The sequence below is a fragment of the Ambystoma mexicanum genome, chromosome 3q, assembly GCF_040938575.1.
Source record: "Ambystoma mexicanum isolate Mex_15411 chromosome 3q, UKY_AmexF1_1, whole genome shotgun sequence".
In the NCBI taxonomy this organism is placed as follows: domain Eukaryota; kingdom Metazoa; phylum Chordata; class Amphibia; order Caudata; family Ambystomatidae; genus Ambystoma; species Ambystoma mexicanum.
Window position 1 is genome coordinate 157,200,807 of NC_090926.1, and position 22,199 is coordinate 157,223,005.

Sequence of the window (22,199 nt, forward strand, 5' to 3'; positions counted from 1 at the left end):
AAACTTGGAAAGACATCCTTTGGATAGCCGAATATGCCTACAATAACTCTGTCCATTCGGGAACTGGGAAAACCCCGTTTATTCTTTTGTACAGCAGTCACCCTCGAACCTCGGAGTTGGATCCCCCTCCAAGATCTTGAAACACCAGCAGTAGACTACCTGCATTCTACAATCACCCAAGCCTTTAAGGAAGCTGTTTCTCACCTTCAAAGGGCTAAAGAACAATACAAGAAAGGAGCAGATCAACATCGGAAGGAAGCCCCTCAATATCAAGTAGGGGATCAAGTCTGGTTATCCACCAAATATCTACCTCTAAAAGGGCCACGCACATTCAACCCAAGATACCTTGGTCCCTATTCCATCACTACCATAGTAAACCCAGTAGCGGTCGAGTTGGACTTTCCCCCGCACATGAAGATACATCCGGTCTTCCACATCTCTCTATTAAAACCCGTGCAACCTCAAACCCGACTAACTAAATCTCCAAAACCTATCCTAGTTGATGGAGAACTCGAGTTTGAAGTCAAAAGCATTCTGGACTCCAAGATCTCCAAATCTAAACTATTTTACCTAATTGACTGGAAAGGCTACGGCCCCCAAGAGAGATCCTGGGAACCTGCTGAATATGTCCACGCTCCTCGCCTAATCAAAAGATTTCACCGAACATTTCCTGACAAGCCAAAACCCCCGGAGAAGCCCGGTTTGGGAGGGGCCTTGAGGGGGGGTACTGTCATGATCTCTGCTTCCAAAAGGTCAGGGTTTTCCCAACTCCCTTGGAAGCAGATCCATAACCCAGGTTCCGAGTGCCAACCAGTCCCAATTGAGACCTTTTGGACCCAGTCCTGGCGCCAGTGGCACCAGGCTCATAAATATGCCCAGTCCCAGCGCTGGAAGCGCCGGGCTCATAATGCTTGGGTGGACTTACTTGCAGCAGACCATGCTGCTTACTTGCCTGCCAATTGAGCCTCTGATCCTCTTCTTTTCCTGTTGGGTGGGGCAGGAGCCACTCCCTAGATTCAGAACACTGGAACTCTTCTGGAAAGCAGGAACTCTTTTCTTACCTAGGCGTGGCTGTGGAAGGAGACACCTAAGCACTACAGGAGGCTATTTAAACCACACCCGATGGATGAATCTTGCTTTGCGTTATTCTGCATCCTCTGCAGCAGAACGCTCATCGTGTCTTCTGCATCTGATCCTGGGCCTAAGGAAAAAGGCTTACCATCCTGAATCCAGTCTTCAGAAACACCTATAAAGACAAGAAAGAACAGGTTAGCATTACGGTCTTCAGTGACAGCTCTTCACTTACCTGGTCCATCGGCTGTCACCAACGCCTCGCGCTGCATTCCGGCATCTGAAAGACAAAAGCTTACCAACTCTTCGCACGCTCCGGAGGCCTTCGGCGCTGCATCCCGCATCTGAAAGACAAAACAAGGTTCGTTTAAAGACATTGGGGAACTTTAATACTCACGTGCCATTACTCCTTTCCACATCTAACCCAGTGGGTATTCCGGCACCCTGCAGCCGCTCCGAACTTGTACCTGCAAAATAAAAAGACAGTTAGAGCACATCGTGAAGCAGGCAACAAGCGCTTACTTACGTGCTTCCAGGCGCTTCTATTCATCACACGGGCTCCATCTTCAACTCACTTCAGCCCGTCATCCGCCATCGCCGGAACCCTGCAAAACAAGAAACATCATTACTAAAGACTTTAAAGACATTAGAATTACTCGAAACTTACCGTTCGTGCAGTAAACGACGGACAGCAGTCCTCTGAAGTCAAGAGGCCTGCTCCCCTTATCCAGTGAAGAAACTGGTTACAGCACCCTGCCCCGAGGCAGATGGAGAGCACGGCGTTCACTTACCTAAGGTGAGAGCGTTAACCTTTGGGGTTCTACAGGAGAAGAGAAAGGGAAGAAGAGAGAGACATTCAATAACCCAGTTCCTTAATCCCATATTTTCTATCTGCAGACATCTTACCCTTCAAGTCAGACATACAGTGCACAGAGGTCCAGCCCAAAGAGCCAGCCGTGTGTTACACATCACCTTTGCAGATACGGTATACGCCCAGTCAAGACCGGCGCCTCTACGGGAATCAGGTGAGCGTTACAGCTCCCCCTTGGGCAAAAGGGACAAATTCCCTCGATTCGTCAGAGTTCTAGTTGACTTTTGTTGAGCCTAGAAACACATCCTGAATTGCAGCAAGCGACCTCCTTATACCTTGCCAATTGAGCAACATTACATAACATGAACAGGGCCAAATGGTCGCTGTTTTCAAAGTTGATAAAAGACCAGGGTTTACAGGCAGTTAGGAAAGTGAACTTCAGAGCTATTCAAATACTTCAGAGACCTAATCTGCCGAAATACACAAGCATATCCCTTATTGGGACAGTTTCTTTTTTGCAGCTTTCCATCCATTGATTTCTGTGGGGCACCCAGCATATCTGTCTCTGTTTTGGAATCATGGCTGACTTTTGAGGCAAAGAAAGCCTTTTTAGCTCAACTTATTTCACTTAAGGACACGGCTCGTCCCTAAGGCTAGCAGTAACCCTTTTGCTTTTTTCATTTAGTAATACACGCCACTTTAAATAGGGTATTATGGGGGCACACTATATCCCTTTTCCTCTTTTTGTTTGACCTCTTTTTGTGTGCCTTTGTGATGTGCCTAGGACAGGCTGCTGGCAGTGAACTGAGTTGTACAAATTCTTCTGATTAACTTCTGCGCACTCCCGCCCCTTTTTATTTTACTGCATAATGCCGATTTGAGTACCATATACTCAAAATAGTTTCCCTGTGTGTTTTAGGTCCTGGTTTGGGGCCATCTTGCATTTTGCCCATTTTCCTGTCCTCTTGGGACAGTAAATCCCAAACAAGGAAAAGCTTTTGCTGGGTCCTGCTAGCGACTCCCAGGTAAGTGCTTTGCTTGACTGAAATTTGTGTAACCGCGCTTAGGCCCACCCAGTTCCAACCACCTTTCTTCCAGGGCATGACATTTTTGCTGCGAGAATGTGGGGCGGCCATGATTGACAGCCATTACTGTTTGAGTGGTGCAGATCCTTCCCATTGCTGTGTTCCGGCACACCATCACCTTCATCGGTTGCCCTCTTATCATGAAGAGGGACCTGCCTGTAAGCCTGTTGCCACCTCCTCGAGCAGAGCCTACAGACCACTGCATCTGTTCACCTGTTGCAAGTCTGCTGGAACCCTCACAGAACCGCCGATTGGATCTGCCACCTAACCACTTCCCAACCTTGCCGCCTACTGCACCCACAACCACTGAACCGCCATTTGGGGGACCAACGACAGAATGAAGTGGCCCCAGTAATTGGGAGTTCCCCAGGGGTTGGTGCTTGGAAAACCATTTTGGGGTGCAAGTGTTCATATCACTTTTGCTACGCTGGCTCCCAATGCGGATGCATAAGGTAAAAGTCCACTCCGTATCACTACACTTTCTTGGCTGTTGGAGTTGTAGCCTAAGATTTCCTGCTGAGTTACCGCTGTTGTGGTGGAATTGGCACTGTGCCCTTACTTTACCTAACCCTTTTATGTGAAATGGGTGCTTTTTAAAATACATTGTTGGCTGTAGCCACATTTTGTGCTGGGAAAGATGTTGTGACAAGTCCAGAAGAAAGACTTGAAAACATACAATCCCACCACTGGAATTACAAATTATGTGTGTAAATCAACAAGTTAGATAAACACAGGAATCTGAACCTGATATTCTGCTTCGTAAAGTTGTGGAATGACACTAAAAAGCGCAGCAATGCAACAACATTTTACAGTGGAAGTGGAGATTTTTCGAGAAGGTACATTTTTATTCCATCAAAATATTTACAATAGACAAGTAATATCTAATATAACGAAATACACATGGAGCAATAAAACAAAATTAGCAGAGGACCAAGGGACAGAGCTGTGGGCATTTAGTTAAGAGGAAAAGGCAAAGACCCATAGGAGTGGGATGTGGTTGCCTAAATCTCGGCAAAGTCTCTAATTACCAACACAATGCAGAGGAATTGAGAGAGGTATATCTGAAGAAATGATAAACAAAAAAGAGAGATTGAGAATGCTCAAAATTAATAAGACAAATTGCTTCTTTACTTGTCAACCAACAAACTAATGCAACTTCACCATATTGCCTAGTCATTTGGTTTGCTAATGTACAATTCTGTGTCCATTATTATTAGAGATATGTAATGATGTACGACCAAATCGTTCAATTAATAAATAATTATTTCTGTTCTTTGTCCTGGCATTGCCGGGATGTCATTAAAGCCTTAGTTAACAATCATTAAAGTATTTTCTTAAGAAGGGTCAGAAAAAAGCCGTGGACACGCAGGTGTGGTTTTATAAAAGCTCCAATCCTGTTCTGCAAAAAAAGCCAGAAGGGTGTTCGTTGGCATGTCATGTCTAACCACAAATGTAGTCCGAGGTCTGGAATCCTGCTCTAACCTAGTCTCTTTCCCAACCTCTAAAAAGAAAACAATAAAACAAGGGCATGCATTTAATAACTGCCCATGGAAAAGGTTCTCTTCTGGCTTCTGCCCCCCCCAACCCTATGTCTCTTTACAGTAGGCCCTCGCCCATGTGTATAGTGCCAGGCAGTTTCTTCCCTGCTCTGGGCTCCCCTCACTCTGGGGTTTCGTTCTATTAGTCACTTCCCCACTCTGGGCTTTCGCTCCTTCTCCCTCTCCACTCCAGGGCTATTTTCACCTTTCCCCACAATGGCGTTCCTCCTTTTTTTCTCCCCATTCTGGGGTTCTGTGTCTCAGTCTCTTCCACACTCTGGGACTCTGCTCCACTTTACTCCGCTCCCCCCTCCATCTGGGGTTTGCCTCTTGCTCTCCTCTGCGTCCCTATCCTGGGTTTTTCTCTTCTCACTCTGGGGCTATCTTGTTCTTTTCACACTCCAGGGGTTGTCTCTTTCTCTATTCTCCCTGGTTTGGGATTTTGTCTCTTCCTCTCTCCCCACTCTGGGCTTTCTCCATTCTCTCCCTGTTTCGGGTGTGTCTTTCTCTCTCCCCACTCTGGGGTTTCTTTCTTCCTTCCCTACTCTGGGACTTTCCTCTCTGGCTTTCCAGTCTGCCTCCCGGTACACTGGAGCATCCTCTGGAGGGATCTGAAGATTGCTTGGCCCTCCTGTAGCTGTGTAGCCACATTGCCGCTTTCACAACTCATCAACAGGACTCGTCATTGACCAGCGGCGGTTCCTCCCCTCTGATAGCTCGGTGTGCGGGAGGGCTTTATCTTGACCCTTCTGCATTCTCTATTGGCAGCCTCTCATCTGGGGTTTGCCTCGCCCCTCTGAGTTACTCCATTGGTTTCTCCGTGCAAACCCGAAATTTGCCAACTATGTTCGTGGGGTTTGCTTGCACGTCCCTAGTAAGTATCTTGTGCTGCACATCACATCTGGTGTTCTCTTCCAGGTCAGACACACCTCCTGAGGAAGCTTTGCGGAAGCTCTCTCCTACTTGGTTCCTTCCATAACGTTCCTCTAGGGGGCTGATTTTTCTTTCTTCCATGGATATTTGGCATGGCATGGGTCAGAAGTCGAGTCAGCCATTACTAAAGAGTTCATAGCAGTTTCATTCATCCTAGCGTCTGGATACCCCATAGAGGTATTAGTGTCTTAGGAGGGATGGTGACTTATACTTCTGTCTGGGGTTTCCCTGTCCCTTACGGGGGAGTCTCCTCCAGAGGGATACCACTTACCCTGTACCCTACTTACCCTGTACCCTAGGGGGTTAAACCTATTAGCTTCACCTCCCTAGTCCCAAATGGAATGGCTCCCTCTTAGGTGACGATGTCTTTGAATTTGTCACAATGTTCTTTGAAGAGTTGGGTCTTTAGGTCCCCTGCTGAAGTTTAACAATGAAGTGGGCAGTCTTATCTGTGTTGGTAACTTGTTCCACAGACTGGCAAGGCTTGCTTGAACGTAGCAGGGTATCACCAGGATTCTTTCTACATATCCCCAAGTGGTGCTAAAATATTATGGGCCTGGTGCTAAGTTTGAAAGATGAGTTTGAAATAAAAGGCGGTGTCTTTGCGATGAAATCTAGCTTTTGCTTGCTATAAAGTGTAACCAAACATTTTGTTTGCCTTGTACTTAACTAGCCTGTAGAACTTTAGAAACTACAATTCTTTTTGTTCATCTGAGAATGATAACCTTTAAAAATAAAATACACCAACTCCCAAAGACAGTTCAAGGATATGTATTGTTTTTGTAGTTAAGGGGTCCTCTAAAGGCTGTCCCCCCTCTATCTCGCCCTAGAGACGGGTGGTCCCCCCTAACCCATAGGCTCATCAACCATACGATGGTTGCTAGAGATCTCCAACCCCTACTATCTAAATATTTGTCTTGACACCATGTAATGACCTAGAGGCAGAATGCCTTCTCTATTTAGGGCTCCATCAGCGAACAATTTAGGTGGTCCCAGCTCGAAAGTTCCCAGGATGATGTAGATTTGTGCCTTCAGACACTCCGTCCCACTTCTCCTTACACACTCAGCTTTTCCTGTCCCTAGCACTAGCTGCCATTCTCTAACTCCTCTTCTTCTCCCCCCTCGTATGCCCAACGTCTCTCCTCTCTCCCAGACAATTCCTCCTCTGCCCCTCTGATGTTCCTCTCTGTAGTGACTACCTCCCCACTCTGATTTTACTCCCTAGTACTTTCCCCTCTCCAGTACTTCTACTCTCTCCTCTGCAGACTACTACTACTCCCCTCTCCACCCACAGCTTCTCCCTCAGTCGCCATCATTTCACTTCCACATTCACCCACTCTCTCACTCCCTACTCGTTCTCTATCAATCTCCCTCACACATCTTTCACGCCCAAAGTATAACTAACTCCCACAAACCAATCTCCCACCTTGCCACTCCTTGAACATATCTTCTACATGCTCCTCCGCTCCATCCTTCATCCGCCTGGCCACTTTCGCCTCCCTTAAAGGGATGGTCTAGTAAAAAATTTTATTTAAAAAATAGATAGGCCACATAAAAAAAAATATACTAGCATCCTCCGTTTTAAAACTTCCTATGTAAAATTTTGAGCTATTCAAGCTCAAAATTCGAAAAAAGCAAGCACAGGGGCGCCGCCATTTTGTGAAATGGAGGCCCTCCTGTGCTGGCTTTTGCTTTTGCGGCACTAATGAAGGAAAAGCCAGCCAGCTGTAGTAAACAGTCTACCGCTGGGTGGCTTTCCCTTCATTAGTGCCGGGACTCGGAGGACGCGGACCGGAGACCAGAGCAGGAAAGCTGCAGCTGAATCTTGGTAAGTGCTATTTATTTTTTTTTACAAAAAATAAGCACTAGCTGCGGTTTTTTTTCTAGGTTTTCCGGGCTGGAGGAGCCCGGAAAACTTAGAAATAAAACCGCAGCTTTAAAAACGTTGTATTTATGTTTGCGGTCGCTTTTGAAGCGACCGCAAACATGAATACAACGTTATTGTGTTGGAAAACGCTGCAGTTTTTCGTTCCAAGTTTCTCAGGCTCCTCCGGCTCGCAGCGTTTTCCAACACAATAACGTATTTATGTTTGCGGTCGCTTAGTGCTTATTTTTTGTAAAAAAAATAAATAGCACTTACCGAGATTCAGCTGCAGCTTTCCTGCTCTGGTCTCCGGTCCGCGTCCTCCGAGACCCGGCACTAATGAAGGGAAAGCCACCCAGCGGTAGACTTTGTTTACTACAGCTGGCTGGCTTTTCCTTCATTAGTGCCGCAAAAGCCAGCACAGGAGGGCCTCCATTTCACAAAATGGCGGCGCCCCTGTGCTTGCTTTTTCGAATTTTGAGCTTGAATAGCTCAAAATTTTACATAGGAAGTTTTAAAACTGAGGATGCTAGTGTTTTTTTTTTATGTGGCCTATCTATTTTTTAAATAAAATTTTTTACTAGACCATCCCTTTAACCTCACTCGAACAAACCACACCTTCCTCTTGCCTGTGCCTCTCCATTGGCGTTCTCCCTCTTCTGGTTACCCAGGCCAACCAGTGACTGTCCTCTTCCCGGGTAGGAATTACAATCAGATAAACATTCAAAAAGGGTGATAGCCTTGCTCCTTTTCATCCGTGGTACGCTGGTCTCCCAGGTCACCAGTTCATTCATGGGTCCCCCGGCTGCTTAAGGATGCCGACTTGGTAAGGGTGCCGCTCTGTGACCCACCTGTAGGTGAATGTAGTCTTTGTTTAGTTGAGTCCTTGGTGTTTTCTTCTGGCATGGGTTGCTGTCTCCTGGTGGATGTTGAAGTGCTTTGTGCTCAGACTTGCTGTGTTGTTTCATTCAGAGTAGGTCGAGTAGTGGCTTGCTTTGTTCGGGCTAATGTGCGGTCTGTTTTTCACTCAGTTTTGTCTCTTGCAGCATTTGCTGGCCTCATTACCCCATTATACATTGTAGAAGACCAAGACAATGGTCAGAATGGTGCGGTGGGGGTATGGGGTGATAAACCGTGGTACTTTGTTCCCAAAACCTGCCACGGGGGAAGAGACTGGGACTAGGACCATCCTACTTCCACACTTGACAGGAATAGGTATCTGGTCCTGAGCCACCTCTGAAAGCAATACGAATAAGAAGTGCAGGGTAACATAGCTGCTTGATGTGTTGCATAGTCCGTTTCACACATGGCTCTAGGTGCCACTGACCCCGTGAGTAGATTTAAACGGTAAGTTGTCTGAGGCCAAGCCGTAGTCTGACATTGAGTACAAATTTGTCAATTCATAGCGAGCTTTGCATGGACTGCCTGTGTGCCCCATAGTTTCCCTTTGGCAAACACTTTATTTGGAGGATATTATATTTATGAAAAATAGTAAATGTCAAGCATTATAGTCAAAAACAGACATACGACTATGTGTACCAACTCTTAGGTCGAACCTGCTCTCTACTTTGAGGCCCTTGAATAATTGTTGGGGCTTTATCCTGCAGCCTAATCTGGAGAAGCCCCCACTGGTTATAACGTTTGCAAAAAATGTAAGGTTTTGGAATTTGGTACACCCATTGTTGAAGTGTCCCAGAGAGTTCTGTGAAGGGCCAGGAATTTGCATTGGCTGGGCCCAGTTGGAGAGAAATGAGGTTGTTAAATGAGTTCTTTGACCTGGAAGTTGTCTTTGAAATTGGCACAGAGGATGTCTCCAAATGGGAAGGGGCATTGGAGACGCTAGCACGAATTTCTAAAATGGGTGGAAAGACATGGCGGAGGTCTAGTGAGTGGAGCAGTGTACAGCGAGAGGACCAAGAGGGCCCAGCGATGGTATAAGGGTCGGACTAGAAGGAACAAGAAGAAACATGAGCCGCAAGTTAATCGAAAGAATGTTACGGTAAGAGTGGGAAATGATTCGTCATTCGGGTAAATGTATGGAAAGTACCATGTCCACAAGCCAATGGGGTTCTATTTGATTGTGGCAGTGGACTGCTTACTGTATACTTACTTGTAAGCAGTCTTCTTTGTCAATTTCTGATTATTTACTTGTATGGTGTATATTCTGTAAAGCAAATTGGGCAGACCAGTGTTTCTGTGCAGAATGTACTCCCGTTCATGAAAAAAATCGTAAATGCTGCTTGCAATGACAATGCGTTGTAGGTATCATTTTGATTATGTCTGGTTTTTCCAGTCAGAATTCCCTTTGGGTTCCAGCCTCCACACCTTAATTAAAATCAATGTGGGCAGAAATTGATGTGCATTTTTCCACAGAACAGATAGGGGAGGCAAGTATGGGCTTTACGCCCGCCCGACAATGCACGAAAATTGCCCGTTTGAGAGAGTCCTAAAGATGCATTTTGGGAACTGTAGTGAGATGTCTTGAAGACGTTGTCAGAGAGCCTAGACATTGCTTTCTCGGAGACATACAGAAAACATACAGATGTCCAATTGTTATTTGGAGATGGAGAATCCTGAAGGTGTAGTCTAGGAAATGGAGTGAAAGTTACAAAACGTTAAAACGTGAAGTGAGATAAGCAGATCTTTGACATTGTTCCATTTCCCAAGATGCAATCCCCAAAAGCCGGTTGCTGATGAGAGATGATAACGTTAAAGACTTTCTGTTGTAAAAGAAACCCGAAAAAAAAACGTGTTACTAATATTATCCGCATGTTTGTGTAGCTTCTTTTACCTATACACCACAGGGTTTTTGCTTGAAACCTTGATGTTCCTTAAGTACTATAAAACATATATGGGACTCTTCTAATCATGTTGAATTTAAAGTTAAATACACAAGCTCTATCCACCCACTGTCTATGTCTCCCCTACCCGACTACTGGAAATAGATAATTGCTTCACAATTTAGGACTCAAATGTAATTCTCACACACTGCCAAGTGGCACGCGGCAAGCATTTGATAATTAAGAGTTGCAGTCCTATTAACTGCGTCTCATTCCTTCCCTCTGCGAAATTGCCCATGTGTTAAAGTTTGGCAGGGGGACTCCATTAAAAAAAAAACAAATAAAACGATACTGCAGGTTTTCACACTTCAAACCTAATTTACTTTGGATTTAAAGCTCGATTCTGCTCCACCACCATTGGGTACAATGACAGTTTACAAACCTACTGTAAGTAGGTTCAGTGAGAGGTATGTCATAGTAGTGAGGTCATGTGCATTTCCATAGAAAGGGAAGGGCTGTTATTTTTAATAATTCTAGAAGAGAGATTCGATGAGCTGTTTCACGAGAAGGGGCGTTGTATATTTTTATAAGCAGAGTTGTGTTGCCGCAGTGGCATACTATCATTGGATCATAATTTCCATGAGAGCTGCATGAAAGCTGATGATTTTCATCATTTATTTTATTTATTTGTACTTGGGCGTTCCATTTTAGGAATTCCACCGTGTATGGCAGGGTTAACTGTTAAGAAAAGACCTGTCATTCCTCTACAGGAGTGTGGTCATACCTTAAGTGCATTGTTGCCTCCACTGTATTGATTGTTAGACCTAGATTGATTGATTACCTGTCTCTCCACTCAATCCTGAATGTCCCTCCCTGAGGCGCTCCACCCTTTCCATTTTGCCATCCCAGATCCTCTGCTACCCCCGCACCCTCACTTGTAGGTGCCCGTGTGTCCATTATGTACAGTGCTCAGTTGTTTTCAAGGTTAGGTTTGTGCTTTATAACCAGTGTACACAAATGCTCTAAAAAATTACGATAAAAGCAAACTGCAATTAAAAAGCAAACTGGAAAATTAATTATTGTTCCGATTGCAAAATAATTGGTCTCGGGGAAGAGCATTTAGGACTGAGGTTTCACACATAGACTGTTCACCCACGTGTCTGATCTCCTAAAACGCCTTTGGTCAAATTGGACTTGGACTGGCAGGCTTTCAAGGATCTCTGAAATTACCCTTCAGTGAGTCTGACAGATTTGCTGATAGCTGTGTCCTGACACTGGAGGATTCATATAGCTAACCAGAATGTGTCTCTGGAGACTGCAGTGTTTTGGTAATGTGCCTGATTGTAGAGCTTCAACATGAGTCCTGAGGCTAGCAATGCCGAAGTGTGAGTAGCATCCACTTTGACATCATGCCAAATTAAAAATAGAGAAGGTGTCTGACCAAAATATTTGCAAATATATTTCAGTTAATGTCTCGGGCGGATAGCTCAGGGGCAACGTGCTCGCCTTGGAAGCAAGATGACACGGAGCACCACAGGTTCGGAAACCTCTGGGTATTAAGCGCGTTATAAATAACCTATCATATCTAATAGGTGATAATGTCTTGTACTTTCTCTGGTCTGAAAGCAACTGACTGGTCAGTGTACATCACCATTGCAATGATTTCTAGCAGCTGATTATGTGCTGTAAGAATTGTCTGAAATTGCCTGTATATCTATTCTTGCCCATTGTTTAGTTTATTTTACATTTTCGGCAGTTCAGCAAGGCAACAGATAAAAAACGTAAGTGCAAAGCTATTAACCAGCAAAGGGATGAAGTCGGGATGGAAGGTACGTGAGGGATCAAAAGAGAAGTGGAACGAGGAGATGGGAGGCAACTAGAACAGAGTTGAATATTCATGGCAGCGGTAGGGTTTCTAGGTTTGTTTCTTGCCCACTTATATTTCTATATTTCACAGTTCATTATTGGTTGCCCACTTGTTTCTATATTTCACAGTTCATTATTGGTTGCAAACTAAATCCTAGGTTTTTCTGTAGTGAGACCATGGGCATGGCAGTGGATTCTCATCTGTGAGTCTTATTCAGGTTACTCAAGTCCCATCTGCTCCTTCATATTTTGTTTACAGCCATGACTTTTTTACGACAGTCGGGTACTTGCTGGTTCATCTCTTCAGGTTTGGAATGTGCCCATTGTTTCACGTGGCAGCTGCTGCTCTGGTTTTAATGGGCTCTGTTCTGTCGAGTTGGTCTCTGTTGTGGGGTGGTATGGAAGTTCAGGTCTTTCAGCTGTGTCTCTCTAGAGGATTTTGGAGAAGGCATCTACATTTCATCCAACCCCTGGTGTGTATCTTTTCTTGGGGTACATTTGCCAAATATTGTTTCATTTTTGTCCCTTGAGGATAGACTCATGTTATGTCCGTCAGCTTAATTAGGTTTTTGTTGAGTGACTTGAACTTCAGAGGCTTGTAGCTTTTCACTGTTATGGGATTCACTCGTTCCCGTTTTCTTGTATTTGAGGCTAAATTTCCCTCTGGGTCTCATCCGTGCGGTTGCATTCTTGTCTCTTCAATTATTTTTCGTTGTTCATTAATGGAACACCCATGTCTTTGCTTTTACTGGTTTGTATCTGAAGTCCTTTTGAATATGTGATTCAGCACCCCTGCTCTGCCCAACCCCTGACACGTCCACATTAGGAGACTTTGTAACCGGCAATATGCATTCACTGTTGATAATTACCAAAGAAAATGAACTGGTTTCAGACTTCATGATTTGCACTTTCTAGCCTTGACTTCCCACTAATGGCATCATTGCCTCTTTAACAGTAATAATTCAGAGTATTAGGTTTATTCATGTTAATCTTCAAACCACTTGAGTGCTTACATTATTCTGATGTGCAATGATAGGCTCGACATTGTTATAACATGCAGGGTATGTTTTAAATCTGATTACAATTTTAGGCCAACAGTGATTGCTGCTGTTAGAAAAGATGTTTCTTCAAGTCTTTTTGCTTTACTTCGCTTGCTTGACTCACTTATTTTCAGAGCACTGATCAGCCCTTTTGGTTGCCAGCAGTGCTCCAAATATGACTTTGAGGTGGGAGTATTTTACTCCCTATTTTTAAACTTTCAGAGTAAATGTGATTTTTAAGAGAGTAAAAATAACTTTTCTCATTTGCAAGAGTGAAATGTATGTGACATCCAGCCGACGTGTGCAACAACTGTATGTAAATCATTACTATGTGGCAGCTTTCTGCATTGTGACAGAATACACCTTTCAATATTTCTCTAAGGTCGGGCCATTTGATCTCTCCTGTATATATGTAATGTTGAAAACACAAAAACCTAGTCAATTACACAGTAAAGCAAGCATGAATTGTATATTGTGTTTTGAACTTTATAGCAGAATTTTGATGTTTTAATGAAAGTCCTCGTTTCCTGGACTATTACTTCCTAATGGTATGCCAATGTTATGATACAAAAGTGCAAAGAGGCAAGGACTCCATGCTAAATTCTATATCTAATGTATGGCCAAACGTTTATTTATATAGCACATTTGGTAAAGCGCTGTACATATAATATATTTATCACAATTCTCACCAAACCGAAGTCGGTACTCCTTTATTGACCTTAAAAAGCTGAGCTTGCCTTACCAGGATTCAAACCTGCAACCTACGGATCGCAGCAATGAGTGATCAAACGGCTGAGCTATGTTATTGGCTAACATCCTTCAGAGGTTGGTTAACTGAGTATTGACAGAGGTATAATAATCACAGTTCCTAGATGTTGGACGAACCATGTATGAAGCGCTACATAAAGTTAAATACCTATCTGGATTATCACAGAGACAGGTTACAAATGGAACTTTCATTTGTTTGTTTTTGAACGGTGCTGGCACATCCTGGAGAGTCAGGTTTTGGATGTTTTAATTGTAGTCTTGAAGATTTGAGAGGCTATAACACCTGTGATTGGTGTGATGACAATCACTCACCTTTGAACAAAGACTCTGCTGCCACTGACCATTTATAGTAATGCATGATTATGCACATGGCACATGAACTCTGAAAAACACTATTGTGCAATACTGGTTTGCTTTCACTGGAAAAAGCATAATTTGTTACAAAATATTAATTTTCAATTGCAACTTAGTTTTCCATCTTAATTTTACAATCCTAACATGGTAGCAAAATAAATATGCACAGTGCTTCTGTTTGCTCCATGAGCAGCAACACAGAAGAAGCTGACTGGAAATAAACCATTCCTTTTTATCACTGTGTGCATTTTTCTTTTCTTGAAAGGCTTCAGAGAAATACATTCTGTTTCAAAGGCGTTTCTCCATGCCTTGCAATTACATCCATGTAGATGAAAATCCAAAGAAGCCTTCTGGTTTCTGTCAAGTAGCCTGACCTTTGCACTGCCCTCTGCTCTAAACTTGTGGGTAAATGTACACAGGAAAATAATAAAGTTCTCGTATTTACAAGATTTTCATGCGTAAAAGGCCTGGTAGGCACTTCATTTGGAGGCCTGGTTGATGGTGAAGGGGCATTCTGTCCCATGTACGAGATTCCTGTACTATTGTACTGCAGCACATTCCACCTTACAGTGAAGTGCTGCAGGGGTACTATGCAGCCCTTTTACACGCTTAATGTTTTTTGTAACCTTATTGATGTGCCTAGGATGGGTTGGTGGCAAAGGATAGTTCTACCATTTATTTTGATACACTTGCATGTCTGTTTATTTTTTGCCACATAATGCCATTTTGAGTACATTATGCTCAGAATAGCGGGCCATGTGGTGTTCGGTTCGACCTTTGGCCACCTTGTTCTTTGGCCTTCTTCCTGTCTTCTCAAGTCAGGAAATATCATATAAGGCATGCACTTTTGCAGGATCTTGATTGGAATCCTGGGGAAAAGTCTGTGTGCCTGTGTCTGTCCAAACACTCTACACACTGCTGCTGATTATCAGCATCGTCAAAGCCAAATCCCGATGTAGCACTGCCTCTCATGTAGCGATCCTAGAAGACCGTCATCAATGCCTTAACCCTTGGACTGGTGAGTCCATCAGTCCAGACCCTGCACTAGAAGCCCGCCTACTGAAGCCGTCTGAAGCGCTGCAGTACCAACTTGTGGGCTCTCCAGCCTCCATAAACGCCTCTAGTCCTCTCCTCGGGGTGTCCTCTCATTGTGGGACCTGCTGTTGCTGCTGTCCTGAAGCTTCGGGCCGTTTTGCTAGATGATCTTTGGGACATCCATACCATCTGAGCATAGAACTGCCATGTAGCCTAAACCAAACTGAACACCAACTTTAGCCACTGCATTTTTGACTCCTGGATTCCCTGCAACTGGACCAACAGCAGAAATAAGTGACACCAATGATTTGAGTACCTTAGGAATTGACATTAAGGAAATCTGAGTTTGGGGTGCGAGTCTGAATGGGTTTAAAGTTCCCTCCATAACTCTTCATTGCCTGGTTGGGATCAATGGAATTCTCGCCTAAGATCCCCTCTCACAGGTAAACCCTAGTGTGGTGGGATTGGGGAGTGTACTTGAAAGGGTGTCGAAGAAGGATGCCGACACAAGGGTGGCCTTTTGGTTGATGATAAACTTTATATAAAAAGAAGAAACCCAAGAAGAAACCCTCACTATCTCTATCTTCCAAGAGGGGTTTTCCTAACTCAAACGAATACTTAAAGATCTGTCAGAATGTCCATCGAAATCAAACTTCACCATCCTGTGTCACAGCCTACTTCCATCCCTTACCCTACAACTAAAGAATAAGCCACCAGAAAGTTCCTACTCTATGAGAATCACTCCCTCCACCGGGTTTTTGGGTGATATTCCCAGAAATGTACTTTGGCAAAAGGATGCCGGGGGAATTGACTCCAGTCCCCTGGCTTGTGGTTCCAACAAAGCTTTGCACCAGTCAACCTTCAGAACCAGGAGAATGACTCCCTTCTCCTGGTATAGGTCTGCACACGCCAATATAGTTCACAACAAAGCCAGGGGGTATGACTCCCTTCCCCAGGCGTCTCTTCAGTGTATCAAAAGGGCTTTCTGTTTCTTCACCAGGAGAATGACTCCCTTCGCCTGGTGTTTGAGAGTTCTTTTCCGTATCTTTGTCCTTGATATTTCTTTTGCCCCCTTCTCATGGAATTAGCAAAGTCCAAATCCTTCTCGGGGCCTCTATGGACTTTTTTCTGCCACTCCGACGAGGATACTTTCCTTGGATGCTTAGTACACTTATGCTGGGGTCCCAGATCCTTCTCTAGTGGTCAATGAACTTATTGCTGCCACTGCGAGAACGTTCTCATCGGATGCTCAGTCCACCCTTACCGATAGTTTGATTGTTACTACTGGCCAGCGGAAAGCCGCTCAAGCCTACCTCTCTTTCACCCTATGTCCCCTCTCGGTCTCTTCTACCTCCTTGTTACCTTCTTTGAGTCTTTGGTACACCACCAGGGCTTCCTGGGACTGGGGTGCCTCTCTCCAGCCCTTTAGGCTTCTCTCCTCTGCTTCTGCAGCACTGTGGAGGCTTTGCGCTCTATTGGTCTGCTAGGCTCTCTTGTCTCCTTCGTGTTCGGGCCCGCTCCAGCTGGACCCATGGCGAACTCTCTCAGCGATTTGCTGACATTCTCTGCTCTTCGGCATCCCTAGTCAGCTGACAGTTTTTGAAACTCCCTCTCCGGATGGTTTCCGCACCTTCTGTCTCTCTTGGCTGGGCTTGACAAAATCTTCAGTTCTTCTTCTTTACATTGCCAGTCCCGCCCTGGTGGATTGACAAAGTCATTTGTTCTTCTTGATAGGTTAATCTACATGGATTGGATTCTCTGGGCGTCCTGGTACCAGTACTAGCATGGTCTGTGATCTTCATGTCTTCTGTGCTCTTCTTCGTCCTGGTGCTATCTGTTTTCCTCCTACACTACAGAACTACATGGGTCTACTCTCAAGGAAGTGGTTTGGAATGGAGGGGGGGGTTTAGGGAAGGTTGGGGTGTGTCATTGGCCAATGGGCTTTACTCTAGGTGATTGTCCTAAGCCCAATAGAGGGAGTCCCTCCACATGAGGTCCTCACACATTAAACCACCCCTAGGGTGACTATTGAGTAGCAGCCGCACCTCCCTAACCTCGTGCAAGGTCTCGCACTTGGGGAGAAGTTACAATACCTGGCGAATCACATATCCCTAAATGTTGTATTTTTTAAACTCCTAAAGTGTTTGTGTTTGGAAAGGGGCTCCACATATTGGCTTTCCCAAAGCATATTCTGGGTGGACATGTAAGACTTCTGCTCCCCTGTTAGGGAGAATTCTCTCTTTAGGCTGAATTTCCTAACCTAGTGAGTCCCCCAGCAGCTTTGCATGATTTCTGGAGTTTGTTTTTTTCTCCTGCCAAGAGTGAGACTCTTTTTCTCCCACTCTTGGACATGATTTATGGTGTTCCTTTAACAGTCATTGTGTTTTATGGGCTATGGGGTCCTTTACTCCATAGGGTCTCATGTGTTTTTACTATGTGTGTTACACAGCACCCTCCGTGCAGTAACACAGAGGTGTCATAGTGACACCCCACCATAGACTCCATACCCTGGGACTGACTACTGTCTCCCAGGGCATGTAAAGTCACCATTGGCTTTACTAGTCCCAAATTATTAACAGAAACCAGTACAAACCATCATATTGTGGACGTACTGGTCGGGGCAATTCGATTGCCCCGGGGTCTGTTAGTCGAGGGGGCACGTCTCCGTCCCCCCTGATCGAGTTTTGGCTGGTGGCAGTGGATACTACTTTTTATATTCGACCGCGAATATTTCCCTATGGGATTTTCGAGGCTACCAACTTTAATTATTTAATTCTCATAGCCTCGAACATACCGCCGGTTTATTTAATTAATATTAATTCGCTGGTTGATATTTCTTGCCAGGACTCGATTCTAAAATGGCGTTTGTGTTCTCTTCTGTGACTCCAACCCAAGTCGAGCCCTTTGTTCCACGTTTTGGCAGCCTTCTCCACAGAAGCCTCCAAAAGTGGTGCCACTCTGTCTGGGTACCACAGGGGGTGTGGGAGGGGGTTTAGGCACCCTGGACTGAGTTACCTTGGTAGCTCAAGTCGCACTCTTGTGTGATTGGCCCAAGTGGAGAGCCGGCTGGCTCACCACTTAGCATGTTTGATTGACAGCTAGGCTGAGTGAATGGGGGTATGCTGCATAAAAGCAGGGCTTTGGGGACTGGAACTTCAGAAGTCACCACAGGACCTGAGAATCCGACGAGGGAGAAGCTAAGCCGACCTACCACGACGACACCACCGGTGTAGCACTGCGGAACCGACTCACCACTTGCCGACGACAGAGAAGATCTCCCGGCTGGAGAGGCTTCTTCCCCTGACTGGTGGGCACAACCAGTTTACCTTCTTTTCTTCGCACCCCAGACCGGTTTGTGGTCGAACTGCCCGTGCCAAGCACCCCGGCAGCCAGATAGCCACTCACCACTGAACCGCAAATCAACGGACCTCTCCTTGTACCTGAGAAACTCCACGGCTAGTTTCTTCCCTGGCAGTGCAACAGACTCCTGTCTTCCTCCCCGACGAGATCTTCTCTTCCCCCGGACAAAGCACCGACTTGCATCCGCTGCCAGGAACAACTGCCCCCGCTGGAGTATTCTCACCACTTTAAGATACCGTGTCCGCCAGGCCTCCCTTTCTAAAGATTGCTACAAGGTAATAATAACCCCTTAACCTTCTGGACTGGGCTGGCCGCCTTGACCCTCTCACTGGTCCCTTTCTTTGGTCCAACTCCTTTTTGAACCGTTACAAGACTTTTGTGCACTGCAACCGTGTGACCTTGGACACATTTCGTTTCGATCCTCTTAAAGCGGATCCGGCCTACTGACTCTCTATTCACGGTGTTACTTTGCCTTCCTCTCTTGTGTGTTTGTGAAAAAAGTGTTGGGATCTGTTTCAATTTATTCTCTGCTTTTTCTCTCCCGGTTTAAAAACGAATTATTAGAGTGCCATCTACGTTAAGCGCTCACCGCTGTCTGAAAATAAGTGGGGCTTAAGACTTGTGTGATATTCTTTTTAGGGAGTGTATATCTTTTAGTGACCATGTTTTTGAATTGCTTACTATTAGTGCCTGTGTGTTTTTCTAGATGTGGTTTTTAAATAAATAATTATATCTCTTTTACACCAAGCCCTGGTCAGTGTTTAATTGTTCTACTGTGTTCTCATGACCTATTGTGAATATTCTGTATACTGCCGAACTCTTCTTGAGGGAAGTCTGACTGCTCAGCCACAGCTACCAAGTGAATCTGTGTGGTACAGACGGCTACCAAGTGGGTTTACTGTCAAACACCTGTAGTCTTAAATCTTTTGCAATGGTCCCAGAGGGAACTGCACAGGTTTCTGCCTAGCATCCCCACGGCAGTATTTACGTGGAACTTTGACTATCTTGAGGCACTAGGCTTACTTATCTCATAATGAAGGACTGCTTAAACTTTGGGGGCTTCATATTTATAAGGCAGAGAATTTGGTTTAGTATTCAAATACATTGCTTCCTCACTTTACTGCTCACACATTTTCTTGATTCCTCAATTTGAACATCTTGTACTATTTTTAGTGAAAGGTGTAGGTCATCTAACTTGGAGATCACAACTTAGTGTGTGTACATACTATTTTATAATGCCTCTAATCTCAGGCAGCTATCGATGAAACACACTTCTAAGTACTATAAGTGTGTAAACTATATTTTGGTATTTCTATAATTTCTTGATTTGAGCGCTCTGTGTGTTGTGTGGTTAACTGTATGATTACACTACTCCCATATCAACAGAAGTCTGCCTTACTGTTCAGTCTTTGTTACCTTGATAGAGTTTGGCCAGACCTAAGTGCCAGTTACCCCGTTCCCTAACTCGGATGGCCTCTACATCCCTCCCACTGTGCTGGTTCTGTAAATCCATGTTAACAGCTGCTATGAGGATTTTGTTTTTCATCATTGAAGGGTAATGCTTTCTTTTTTTCTGTTCACTAAATTTAGGGTTCCGGTTGTTATTGTCGGATGCTAAAGAAGTTGGACAAATAAAGGTGAAAATGGCAAAGCAAGACCTTCAGTTTCACGAACTTTCTTACAGGGAAATGGAAAAAGTAAGACAGGTATGGAACTGACTGGAGCTGTAGAAACACACACCCTTATCCTTGTGGATGTGTGGAACTGGGTGGCAAAGTGGAAGTTGTAGGGCTAACCGGCACTAGAGAAACCTATACTTGTCACCCGTATGAGTTTGATGAGTAACGTTAGCAGTACAAACAATTGTCACTGGTGTGGAACAGGTTGGCATTAAAGAAACAAATCTTGAGGCTTTTCCTCCATGCTGGCGAGAAAGGCACAATCACTTACAGTGCTGGTTCTGGGACAATCCAGTTCTAGACACCTGGGTAGGGTGACAACAGGAAGGGAACACTCAGGTAGGCCAGATGGCCTACCTTATTTCAAGATAGCCAAAATGGCACTATCCCCAAGACAATGTAAGTTATTTCATGGGACTTGGAACTGTGTGCAGCATACATTTTGAATAGCAACACAAACCCCTAAAATTGAACTCTTGTGACCTGTGTGGGCTGATTGACTATTTAGAAGCATCCATATGTATATGTGCTCTCCTACTCAAAGATAGAAGTCAAAACAATTGCAATAAGGCAGAGCTGATTGCTTTAGAGATGTGAGGGGCGCAAATGTAGGTGGACTGTGCCCCAGCCTCTTCATTCCACTAGCAGACAGAGTACATAGGAGATTTGAAGTTGCACAGGAGCTGTTGGCAAGTTGCATGCAGTAGGTAGACCTCTAGCCATTTGGGAAAGGTGCCATTTCCTAACGGGGGTGTTGCTAGGTGTGGCAAAGATCCTGGGCTACGGTAATGTTGGAACTGCCGGGACCTGGACCTAGCTAGCCTTTTGGTTGTAGCCTCTGAGCTTCTGTCCGGGGCTACAACCAAAAGACCCGGGGCTATAGCCCACTAAGCTCCCCCTAGCAACGCCTCTGCCTAACAATATAGCCTGATAGCACTGGTACGGTTTCACTAGGTATATGAAATTGAGCGCAAATATGAGCTTAAGTGTGATGACTAGGTTCTTTGTCAAAAAATTATGGGAAGTGGTTGGAACACAATGGTCAGGACACTGTCATGTTTATTTAAGGAAACTGGTCATGCCATAAATCTATCGCAAACTGAGGGGGGTAGAATTCAAGGCGTTTGGGAGTTGGAACATTAGGACTGCAGCCGGAAGCTAGGTTCTTTCCAGATTACATTTGCAGCTCAATGATGTTAAAATTGAACACTACGTGCTTCTAAAATAGTTGCACGCTGTCACCCTGTACAGTGGTAGGTAAAGGCCCCCTGATTATACAATACAGTTTATATGCTGGGCTGCTCCGCTAATCTGCCCACAATGGGGGCAGGGATGGAGGGGGCAAGATTGGTCTCTTTTCCAACTTTTAGAGGGTAAACCTTAAAAATGTGTGATATCTTCAGAGCATGACTTTCTTTGAAATAGGAGGGAGGCCACCATGGGGCGCATGATGTGCAGCAGTTGGCTGCGTCGGCTCTCGAGTCCGGGACAACAAAGGGTGATTGAACCTCCCCTTTTCTCCCCTCATTGGGCTGTATCGAGACCCCCACCTGGCGGAAAAGGGTCTGAGGCCTCCCCGGTCCGCACCGGGAGAAGATTGGACGCCAGATGTCTGAGTTAGCTGTGCCGGCACAGACTGTGTGAAGGAACCGAAAAGGATGGCGAGGCGGGCCTTAGAGAGCAGGATGCGAAGTGAGGAAGGGCTTCGAGGAGGAGTGACATCGGGGCTCAGTCCCCTGTACCACATACGGGTGCCATGCGGGGAGTTCGCCCTGCCCCCCCCATCTCCACCCCACCTCGGAGGACGAAAGGTGGAGTGAGCTTGGAGGTGCATGGGGCCCAGCCGTACCAACGGTGAGTGCGGGACAAGGTGGGGGTCCCCCGGAAGGTGGAGTGAGCTGGAGGTGCAGGGGGCCCAGCCGTACCAACATTGAGTGCGGGACAAGGTGGGGGCCCTCCAGTGACGACCTGGCGGGTGGAGCATGGACTGACTGCCCGCTGGAGAGGCCCCCCCA

The 22,199-nt window shown here is 45.3% G+C and overlaps 1 protein-coding gene across 2 annotated transcripts in view; it reads left to right on the forward strand.

Annotated features, from left to right (window-relative positions):
* LETMD1 (LETM1 domain containing 1) overlaps positions 1 to 22,199 on the forward strand; it is an 826,442-nt gene that overhangs the window by 370,351 nt on the left and 433,892 nt on the right. For both annotated transcript variants that reach the window (XM_069653372.1, XM_069653371.1), the window contains one exon: positions 20,096 to 20,211. In XM_069653372.1, the coding sequence (XP_069509473.1) occupies positions 20,096 to 20,211 (116 nt within the window). The remainder of the gene's footprint in view (positions 1 to 20,095; positions 20,212 to 22,199) is intronic.